Consider the following 11,658-nt stretch of genomic DNA (forward strand, 5'->3'; position numbering starts at 1 on the left):
GAGGCGCCTGATATCCACCTTGAAACGGTCTGGGAACCTGTGCATTATTCGATGGCATCTGACAACACCAGAATCCAGTATATACAGACCATAGCCATACAAAATAATTCTCTGCAGTATCATTTACCCCAAAAATACAAAACTCTGTCAAAACTCGCCCTACAACCAGGGTAATCAAATGAACTCCCTATCCGTGAGCCTGATCTGCTCGCCTAGTTGGCTCACCTGAAAAATGATAAGGTAATGGGGTGAGACGATGCTCAGTAAGTGAAAATATGCTATTACTAGTGTGTGGCAACCGAGTTGTAAAAGTATAATAATAATATGTAAAACTGCATAATCTGGTAAATTTGTAAAACTCATATATCACATGTACAGTAGCTTGAAATATATATATCATCTGAACTTTTTATCATTCATACTGCTAATATCATACTATATACATCAAAAGCTGTAAAATTGTATACATATACATAATTGTGCTTTATCCCTAGAACTCTGTATGTCATAATTTAACCCCTTATGACAGGGTTGTGCGGCCCGTAGGTAGGACTTAATCTGGTCGGCCCTCTAGATAAATCATCATACTCTACACTACCTCAGCCCGGCCAAACTGCATCCACTCCTAAGCTCGGGACTGGCTGCTACCTCTTCAAACTAGCCCCCTCTACCCAGCGAACTGGGGAGCTGCATCCTCTCCGAGCATAGTTTGACGGTATCCACACACTATTTGAGATATGTGGTTGCACTCTATTTGCATTAGCAATGGTACCATGCTCTGTATTCTATATCTATATTGTATCTGTCTGTAATATTTTCTCAGGGATCTGATACTATATATATATATATACATATATACTCTTTTACCATTTTCATCGTATTTCCAAAATTACCATAACGCTATCTTTTGTACTATAAATACTGTAATCTCTGTATTCTGTATCTGTAGCATCTTGATGCTATCTCTGTATATCTGTCTGTATATTCTGAATGTTATGGTAATAGGAAATATGACATAATGTAAATACTGTATATACTGTTCTGAATAAAGTTGTAATATACTGATCTGAGTAAAACTGTAATATACTATTATGGATAAATATCTGTGATATACTGATTTGTATAAAACTATAACATACTGATCTAAGTAAAACTGTAATATACTGTTCTGGATAAATGTCTGTAATATACTGTCTATATCTGTGTATTTAGTATAATATGATATACTATAAAAACTATATAAATTCTTCATCACATAAATATCTACTCAAGCCACACAAGCATTTAAAACTCATATTCTATAAAACTGGGTAATAAGCTGGTACACTCATATGCGTAAAATCTCTGATATCATTATAAAAATTCCTAGCATAGCATATTTCCCTTATCTTATCTCTGAAAAGTCTCTACTGTACTCTAGCCATATACCCGCAGGGTTCTCCACCTAACATCTTGAAAACAATATCCCCCAGAACAAAACATTAGTATTTTCTTACCTACAACATTTCTTATAACTAAAAGGAAGGCATAATCTGAATAAAATACCTTACCCTGGATTTGGGATGAATTCCAAACCAACTTTTCCCACGATCAGCTCCGGCAAACTTGCAGAGAACTTCGCCAGGAGCGTTGTGGTGGCCTCGGATTTTCGATCCGGCAAAAAATGGGGCCAAAATCGAAAAGAGAAGGGGAGGGAAGTGTTTTAGAGAGAGAGAGAGAGAGAGAGAGAGAGAGAGAGAGAGAGAGAGAAAGATTCACGCTAATTTCAGTTGAAAAATCTGGGTTTTGGCAATTTATAGCCCCAGATTCGTCGACGAGACACGTCATCTCGTATACAAGTCTTTAAGGAATTTCGTCGACGAACTTCCTCCCTCGTCAATGAATTTCAGACTGCCCCCAAAACCTCTCTCGGCATTTTCTCATCGACGAACGTCAATGAATTTCAGAATGCCCCCAAAACCTCTCTCGGTATTTTCTCGTCGACGAAACTTGTCCTCGTCGACGAGCTCCTCTTATATCCTCGTCAACGAATCCCCTGTGTTTGTTGACAAGATGCTGGAAATTCTTCAGGTTATTACAGTGATAGTTTATTTTTACTTCTATTTTTTGTGATTCTTCTCATTTCCTTTCATCAAGAGCACCTATTTTGCGTACCTTTTCCGGACACCTTCACTATCTCCTCTACTGGCTAGTTTGCCAAAAATCACAACAATCTCTCTCATAATATGCTCGCCCTTCTGCTCTACCTTTGGCTTCTTATGCTTGCGAGCTTCTATTTGCTAGTCTCCTATTTTCATAAACCTTGATAGATATCCTCTCTTTATCAGGGTCTCGATTTCGTTCTTTAAGTGGATGCATTCTTCCATGTGATGCCAGGATCTCTGTAAAATTGATAGAATTTGGATGTGTTTCGCTTATATGATGGTGCGCACATAGGCTCAGACCACAAAACATACCCTCTTTCTTTGATATGCATTAGGACGTTGGCTGGTGAGACGTTCAGGGGAGTGCAAGACTAGAATTTAGCTGCATGTCCTAACTCCTTTGGAGCTACTCTGTGGCTTGCTACTCTTTTGCTTTTTTTTTTTTTCTCCTTTGGTGGTCTCCTCTATATCTCTCGAGCCCTTCCTTTTCAAGTCATTTCGGTTTCTCCTCGTATCCATCACCTCCTCTAGGTTGATATATTTATGAGCTTGCGCCATAAGTTTTCCCATATTGGCTAGGGGTTTCTTCCCCAATTAGTACAATTAGTCCCTTGGCTAGAGAGCCATTGGTAGGGCCACCACTGCTACCCCGTGATCCAAGTTTCGAATCTTCAGGGTTGCAGTAATGAAACAATGCATGAACTTCTTCAACGTTTCCCTTTCTCCTTGGACTAGGCTCATCAGATGAGCTGAGGTTTTAGCTATTCTGTAGCTATTGATGAAGTGCCCTGTGAATTGCTGCTCCATTTTGGAAAAGGAACCGATAAAACCAGGCTTTAGGGTCCAATACCATGCCCTGACATTCCCTTTAGAATGACTGCAAATGCCCGACACATGATAACATCTAGTGCACCTTGCAATTGCATTAGCACTTTAAAGGTATCTAGGTGGTTGACAGGATCATACGAGCCCTCATACCTCTTAAAACTAGGCATTTTGAACTTACTAAACAGGGGAACACTCATTACTTCTCTGGTGAAGGGCGGGGCATAAGACTTCAACGAGGACTCCCCGAAGGATAGGTTGGTGCGAGCTTCCTTCATCATCTTCTCTAGTTGATCAATTCTCTTGAATCTTTCCTCCAATTTATTTGATCGTTGCTCGTTGATTCCCACACTATTTGCATTCTCCACCTTCTTTGCGGGGTTGGCCTTTTCATCGATCTCATGTGGGACTGCAGCTTTTCCGTGCGACTCATGATTTGCTTGCGTATGCTAGGGAATAAGTTTTTTATGATCCTTTTGCCGTAGGATCATATTGAACATGTCCTCCATCTTCTTCGGAGAAGCCGCAATGTCTTCCATCCTTTTTCTGAAAAGTAAGGAACTCACCTCTTCTCACGTTGGAATGGTCACTTGGTGCAAAGTGTTTGGATTGGGGTGACCGATCACCCAAGGTAGGCTCCGACTTTGAATTACTGGATGTGGTCATGATTCAAATATTGGAAAAGAAAAACCTCTCACGAATTTTTCCCACAGACAAAGCCAATTGTTGCTGAATAAAGTTGAATGATTTCGAGATGTTCTTCAATCATGACCGCCTGAAAAAGAAAGAGTATGAATGACTTGGAGGACCCGAGGTGTACTTTGGGGGATTACTCCGATGCCTAAGTAAGAGACTTTATCGAGAGGTTTAACGCAATAGTAAATAACAAGTTTGAATAAGATGTCTTTACCTCTTCCCCGCTTCCCCTTTTATAGTAGTGGAGCTTGACCCTATGGTGATGTACCATTTATGAGCATATTATAGTGTTGGAGTGAATCGCTCTAACCTTTATGGTCATTGCAGTTTGACGTGAATCGCTCTGGCCAGACATTGACTTGGGTGGTTTTGTAACTGTCCCTATCAATGTGATGATTTAGTCTTTTTATTTTTATTTTTATGGAATGTGTCTTAATAAGTGAGTTGACAGTAGGTCTGATCTTCCTCTTTAATGAGTGAATTGATCGTTAATCTTCCTCTTTAATGAGGATATTTTTGGGATATATCAAAAATATATATTTTAAAATATAAATATTATGTGACAAAAAATGTGATGTGAATATCATGTGATGACATAGATTGTGGAATATATTATATTATTTACTAATAAAAATAGAAAAAGAAAAGCGTGACGGTAGAAAGCGCCCCACAACACGCAATAATAATAGTTGGATCTGTCTTGACGGTCAGCGCCAGCGTGGATCTTCGCAGGACGGACGAAGCTCCCTGGAATCTCCAAGCCACCTCACATCTGCTCCGTTTCCATTGGCGCCCCACCGTCTGTCCCCATCCCAGTCCTCCATTTCAATCCCTACACCCCCCCCCCCCCCTCCAACCCTCTATCCTCTCCTCTCCTCTCTCTTCCTTTTTCAGCTACCCAGGTAGAGACACACATTCAAAGATTTATATTTGCTAGAAACCCATCCAGGTACGTCGATTGCGATTTCATCTACTAGGGTTAGGGTTACCTCTGGATCTGTAATTCTGGATTTGCTGTGTGTGGCTTACGCACCGCCCTTGTGATTTGTTTTGTTTCGTTTTGAAGATCTGAAATGAACTCACTCTTTGATTGTTTCGTTGTTCACTTGGTTTTGATTTAGTCTATGTATTTTGGGCCTCTTAGCGCTGAAAATTAGTGTTTGTTGGTATATGCCCCAAATTTTCTTTGACCGGGAGACGAGAGTAATTTTGAGTTTGTTCCTGTTTGGCTGCTGAGAAAATGTTGGAACAAAGGGAGAAATTACATATTGAAGCTTGTGCTCGTTAATACTTCATGAAAAGAAGGACCTCCATTTCAACTGAGCCTGATACCAACTGTTACTGGAGGATGTCTCGTCTCCCAAAGCTTCTGTTTTTGTTTCTTGAATGAATTTTTCTTATTGGAAGGAAAAAAATTGAGCCTGAGACCAACTGTGATTCTTAGTTTAGGCCTCCTCTCTCTCTCGCGCTCAAGTAACAAAAATAATATGAATATGATATTTTAAGTTCTTATTTTCAATATTTAAATATTTATTGCTGCTGCCTTTCTCGTTACTGTTTGTTTGTTTTTTTTTTTTAGTTGGGAGAAAAGAGGGGAGGGGTGTTACAGGATTGTGTTCTTTTTGGTGGATGAGAAGATATTGGAAACGGAAACAAATCAACTTTTTATACCTTGATTTGTCATCATCTGAGATCTGAGAAAACAGACCTTAACTCAAGCTAGGCCTAATGCTACTGGCTCGCCTGGTAATGGATACAACATATAGCAAGAGATTCAAATTTTTTTTTAGTTGCTTTTCTTTTCCTCTTCTTTCCCTTAGCCACTAAACAGAAGGCTAACTGGAAAATGATTTTTACTGCCATATATCACTGATAAAAGATCCTTTTCTGGTCATTGAAATTGTCAGTTTACATTTTTGGAATGTTTAGATCATGTTTTGGATGAAGATTTGAAATTTTGAATTGTAGAATACTAGAATTTGTCCTTAGTGTTGCACATCCAAGGTTACTTGATATTAAATTTACTGTTTTTCACCCTCTAGAACATGTTTATGATGGAAGTTACTCCAATTTTCTGCAGACTTAGATATTAGAGTTGCATAACAAAGATGTCGGCCGAATCGTCGAGAGAGGAAAATGTTTACATGGCCAAGCTGGCTGAACAGGCAGAAAGATACGAGGAAATGGTGGAATTCATGGAGAAGGTTGCAAAGACTGTGGATGTTGAGGAACTAACTGTTGAAGAAAGGAACCTCCTCTCTGTCGCTTACAAAAATGTGATTGGAGCCCGGAGGGCTTCATGGAGGATCATCTCTTCTATTGAGCAGAAGGAAGAAAGTAGGGGTAATGAAGATCATGTTGCAATTATTAAGGAGTACAGGGGCAAGATTGAGGCAGAGCTCAGCAAGATATGTGATGGGATTTTGAATCTTCTCGAGTCACATTTAATTCCATCAGCATTGTCAGCCGAGTCCAAGGTGTTTTACCTTAAGATGAAAGGTGATTACCACAGGTACCTTGCTGAGTTTAAGACGGGAGCTGAGAGGAAGGAAGCTGCTGAGTGCACTTTGTTGGCTTATAAGTCTGCTCAGGTGAGTTTTAATCATTCTGTGAGGTCATTGACTTATGTTTGACTTGTTTCTTTTTCTTTTTCTTTTCTGTTTTTGGGCTGCATTTTCCATGTATAATTTGTTTTGTTTGATTTAGGACATTGCTTTGGCTGATCTGGCTCCGACGCACCCTATAAGGCTGGGACTTGCGCTTAACTTCTCTGTGTTCTATTATGAAATTCTTAACTCTCCTGATCGTGCATGCAATCTTGCAAAGCAGGTATATATACTTTAGCACTTTTATTTTTCTTTGGCTGCAACTTGATGAATCACTTGATTATATTTGTAATAGTTTTATAGGATAATGAACTTAGGATTGGCAAACAGATAAAAACATGCATCGTTAGCTGTCTTCCTTGATTGTGTAATTAATGCTTAGCTGCCATGATGTTTAGGTTTGTTATTAAATTGTTGATGTTTTAGAGTTTTGGATATTTAGGAGTCAGTTACTAGGAGCCTTGTAGTTTGCCCCAATGGTTGGCCCAAGTGGATATGGACGGACTACAAGGCTCTTGGTGGTAATAGGAGTTTTTGGGTTCGATTCTGCACAAATGCCAATCCTTGATTTATCAGGAGGGAGCTATGGGGCAGGTCACGTCCTTCCTTGGTTTGGTGCTGCCTAGGGGGTCCAATGGGCTCGTTCAGGTTAGAATTTTGAGTTATCAAAAAATATTTAGGGGTCAGTTGTGGAGAAGGTTAGTGGGCATCTTATGCATGGTAGAAGAATTTTATCTCCTGTTGTTAGTACTATTATATTCCTGTTCATGCAGATTAAAGTTTTCCGTGACATAGATCCCCTGGTTTTGTACAGGAAAGTGAAGTTTCATGGATTGGATATCACATGGATTGATGGACAGAATGTTCACTATATAGCTTGGTTTTTGTGTTCTATTCCAATCCTTGTTGGGGATTTGCTTTTTTTATAACGTGGTTTTACTTTCTAGAGTCTCAACTGTACTTGGAAAGTGGTTTCAAAGTTTTTTGAAGAAATCAAAATCGAATAGTTTGGCATGACGCAGTCATTAGTAGATACAGATTTTATTTAAATCCTTAATAGATATAGTGTTTATTTTAATTGCAATGATTCTAATGTGTTTGAGAGAGTTTCATTAAATGTTTTAGGAAATTACAGGTTTAAAATTGTAAGTTTGTGCCTACTGCCATGCCCTTTTTGGTAGTTTTAAAATATACGTTTGAAAGGAATTTTGGTTGGGAATTTTCTGCTGAAAAAACTTCTTCCTTGTACTTGCCATTTTCTGGATTACAGATGCTCACTATAGTTTTTATTGTGTTCTATCCTAGTTTTTTCTTTGGGAATTTTGAATGTCATGCAAATTTCAAGCTAGTTATATTAACTGAATTAATTACTTTTCTGGAGGTTCTTACAAATTTTTTCCATTCCTATTTCATTATTCATATTATTTTTTTGGAATTGAGTCACATCGTCTAATTTTGTGCAAATCGTTTCATGTCAATTAGTCCCATGACTAAAATTTATTATATTCCTTTTCTTCCTCATTGAAGATTCGATAATTGAAAATGTTGTTGTTTAAACACTTGACTACAATTGCTCCTTAAAATGCTAACATTAATGAGAGGTTTTTGAGAAAGAAACTGGTAACCTATTTCTCTTTGTATTTTCATACTCTAGGGTTGTTCATAAATTCATCAATGTCATTTTCTAAGTTACAAACTTATGGTTATTAATAAAGGCGCGTAAGATTGCCAAGTATAACTATTTGTTAGTGAATGAATTTGTTTTGATGACTTGTCAGGTGTTAAGTTGGGATTTGCATTGGAACAGGATTGCTGCTACAGTTTCATTATTTATCTAAGTGATCTAGGTTTCTTTAGGCCATTATATTACCGTGTCAATACACTTTTGGGATGTTGAGAACTTTGCATATGACTTTACAATAAGGGAAAAAAATATATTTGAAGTGAAAAAATTGAAATGATCATTTACTGATCAACTAAAAGCCCAAAGATGATGTGCTGGACCATGTTGCTGTTTGGTTAAATGTTTTCCTTTTCATGAATGCTAGGTTGAGAATATTTATTTACTTTAAAGCAGATTCACAAAACAATTCCAGAACATAGGGCCAAAGAGAGAGAGAGGGAAATTTGGGCTTCTGGCATAACTCTTTTAAGTGTCCAGTTTCTAGACTTACAGACCTGTTAAGTTATATTTCAATTTTTCACTTGTTTCAGACAGGGCTGCTGCCAATTGAAGACGACAATAGGATTTGACGATCTTTTTGGGCAAAGATTTCATCAATCTGAGTAAAAACTTTGTTTTGCTGGTGCTACTGTTACTGAGCAACTCAGCGTTGTGGGATGATTGTGTTATTTAATTCCCATAACTTGCATTTACAATATTGCATAATATACTAGTGCATTTTTTATTGGTGAGCTATAATTTCAATATTCAAGGGCAAGCCCCTGAGCATATATTTTAATTGCCAATAACTGTAGAATTAGTGTTATTAATGTCATTGCATTTATTGCTGTGTGCTTATTAGATTTCTATTTTCAAGTTTCAGAATTGATTTGGGACTTGCATCTATTTGCAATACTTCATTGCCCGACACTTCTATTCAATTACTGCTTTACTAGAATTTTCTGTGGCCTCTAATTTGCCTCTAAATAATGGCAATTCATATTTTACTTTATTATTAACTGTGGGTAAGGGTAATTGTACAAGGAAAATGGTTAGGGATGAGAGTCTTAGAAAAAATTAATTTGGTTTTATGCCTTGCAGACTGATTATAGAAGTTGTATATCTTTCAAGAAGATTAAAGGAAAAGTTTGGGGAAAAAGAAGATGGGTTACCTTGAGAAGTCCTATGTTGGGTTTTAGAGAAAAGTAAGCATGTAGTAGGTATACTGATGTTATTAAGGATATGCACAATAGAGTAATGACTAGTGTTAGGAGTTAGGACTCTAAGTTGAGAGTCTAGGGGATTTTCAATTAAAATAGGTGTACATCAAGAATTTACTTTGAGCCCTTATATCTTTGCATTAGTGATGGATGAATTTACTAGGAGTATCCAAAAGGAGGTTCCATGGTGTATGTTGTTTACAGATGATATTGCTTTGATTGATGAAACTAGTGTTGAGTAGAATTTACGTTAAAATTATGGAGAGAAGTTTTAGAATCTAAAGATTTTAGGATTAGTAGAAATAAGACGAAGTATATGAAATGTATTTTTTGTTGAGGTAGAAGGAATATTGGGAAAAAAAGGATTAAACTTGATAATAGTACTACTAGATTTAGATACCTTGGATCTGTTTTGTAGGTTGAAGCAGAAATTATAGATGTTATACATATTACATAGAGTTAAAGCAGGATGGGCAAAATGGAGAAGTGCTTCGTGTGTGTTGTGTGATCGCAAAATACTCTTTAAGTTAAAAGGAAAGTTTTATAGGATGACTGTAAGACTAGCTATGCTATATAGATTAGAATGTTGGGCAATTAAGAAGCAACATATCGAAAAAGTGAGAGTTTCCAAAATGAGAATGCTAAGGTGGATGAGTAGTAAGATGTTTAAAGATAAATTAAGGTGTGATATTCATAGTAAGTTAGGCATAGCTCTTGTAGAAGATTAGATGAAGGAGAAGCAGCTCAGATGGTTTAGTGCAACGTAGGCCAAATAGGGCACTGTTAGGAGGAGTGAGCTAGTTACTGTTACTGGTAGTAGAAGGGGTACGAGCATACCTAAAATAACTTGGAATGAGATAGTGAATAAGGATTTAATAACCCTTAAATTGTTGGAGAAAATTGTCCATGATTGTGTAAACTAGCTGAAAAAGAATTCATGTAGCTGTCCCCACCTAGCGGGACTTGAGGCTTGGTTTGTTGCTGTTGTTGTTGTTTTGCTCAACTTTTGGGTGTGAACATAAATTTGAAGGTAAAAATTGTGAAAACCTTGATATAGAATATCCATCCATTTGGCTGGAAGTTCGGCTTTTATATTAATCATGTTTCTGTTTAATGACCCATTCTTTTATTGGGCAGGCTTTTGATGAGGCTATTTCTGAGCTGGATACTTTGGGCGAGGAGTCATACAAGGACAGTACATTGATCATGCAACTTCTCCGAGACAATCTGACACTCTGGACTTCTGATATTACGGTCTCTCTCTCTCTCTCTCTCTCTCTCTCTCTCTCTGTGAGAGCGTACATATTTTGATGATAGATGATGGGCAGATAGCATTTACTGGTTGAAACAGAACATGTTTAGGAATCTGGAATTTCATCACCTTGAATATAAATTTTAAAATCGGACATTCCAATCATTAACACTCATAATGCATTTTTGCAAATCGTATCTTTTGATTTGTAAGTTTGCAACTTTGCATGCTTACAATCAAACCCAAGTTCTAAACCATTAGCTCTAGAATCAAACCCAAAGTGAAACATGAACATGTGGAGCTGACTAGACCCAACCTGCCACTGAACTTTGTTATTGTGGACTGAGCCCTCTCAATTCAAGATTTCAAGTTCTTTATATAGGTTTTTGGCTACACAGAAGCTGTAATTTGATCTGCAGGGAATTGCTGTATCTTTTGGTTTTGGGTTTGCTTCTTGTTTTGTTAAGCAATGAATAGACCCATGTTTAAAAATTGCTGAGACGTTTAGTTTACAGTAATTGAAGCTTTGTTAAACAATGAACAGTTACCATTGTTTTGCTAATTTGAAAAAAGACTATTTTGGGGCTACCCCTATGATCTGGAGTGTCCCTCGGTGCATGTGAGCAAAGGGAACTAAATGCAACAGTTGGGATTTGTCCTCTCCCATTGAACCCAACAGTGAGATTATGCATCTTTGCCCTTGAAGAATTATATGTTGAAGTTTTGCTTTTGTTGTGTTGATTGTAGGATGATGCAGGGGATGAGATTAAGGAAGGGACATCAAAGCGTGAGTCAGGCGAAGGGCACCAGTGATGGTTCTTAGGATACACATACTCTGTACTCTTGTGACCTTTAATATGGATGCCGGCTGGGTTGTTGTAGCAGTATTACATTATGATGCCTTCAAATGTAGGAGTATTTCATAAGATGCCTTAAAATCTTGTGTTGGTGTCTCTTTGGGTTTGATATGTACCATCATATTATATGCTTGATCTTATTATTGGTTATGAAAAGTATTTGATTTGGTGGTTGATTCCTTTTCTTGTGGAGATGATGGTGCTAAAATAAGTTCTTCTCTTATTCAAATATACGAAAAAAGTGTTTAGGTGCAAGAAAGCATTCATATTAATTTTCTCTGTGCTTGGTCCATTCCCAATTTTTTTCTTGGCTAGTGGGATTTTTCATGCTGGAATTGTTTGATCATGTGTCTGCACTTGATTAAATTTGATTAAATGATTATACAGAGGCTGAT

General features: G+C 37.5%; 1 protein-coding gene across 4 annotated transcripts; it reads left to right on the plus strand.

Moving 5' to 3' along the window:
• Positions 1-4,335: 4,335 nt before the first annotated feature.
• Positions 4,336-11,439, plus strand: LOC131161611 (14-3-3-like protein A). 4 transcript variants are annotated; one of them, XM_058117511.1, is made up of 6 exons: positions 4,351-4,614; positions 5,245-5,411; positions 5,746-6,256; positions 6,372-6,494; positions 10,292-10,408; positions 11,154-11,439. In XM_058117511.1, exons 3-6 carry the CDS (start codon positions 5,774-5,776, stop codon positions 11,217-11,219), a joined length of 789 nt encoding a protein of 262 aa, XP_057973494.1. In that variant the 5' UTR covers positions 4,351-4,614; positions 5,245-5,411; positions 5,746-5,773; the 3' UTR covers positions 11,220-11,439. The 4 variants fall into 4 exon arrangements, with proteins under 4 accessions (XP_057973484.1, XP_057973494.1, XP_057973467.1 ...); XM_058117484.1 differs by having other exon boundaries at positions 4,521-5,138; XM_058117493.1 differs by having other exon boundaries at positions 4,521-5,108.
• Positions 11,440-11,658: the final 219 nt, after the last annotated feature.

This window comes from Malania oleifera, chromosome 1, assembly GCF_029873635.1.
Source record: "Malania oleifera isolate guangnan ecotype guangnan chromosome 1, ASM2987363v1, whole genome shotgun sequence".
NCBI lineage: Eukaryota > Viridiplantae > Streptophyta > Magnoliopsida > Santalales > Ximeniaceae > Malania > Malania oleifera.

Excerpts from the sequence above, each read along its gene's own strand:
- LOC131161611 (XM_058117501.1), top strand. The coding sequence starts at position 5,774 with ATGTCGGCCGAATCGTCGAGAGAGGAAAATGTTTACATGGCCAAGCTG. Across the intron at positions 6,257-6,371 it reads TGGCTTATAAGTCTGCTCAG|GACATTGCTTTGGCTGATCT; the intron begins GTGAGTTTTAAT and ends TGTTTGATTTAG. Across the intron at positions 10,409-11,153 it reads TCTGGACTTCTGATATTACG|GATGATGCAGGGGATGAGAT; the intron begins GTCTCTCTCTCT and ends TGTTGATTGTAG.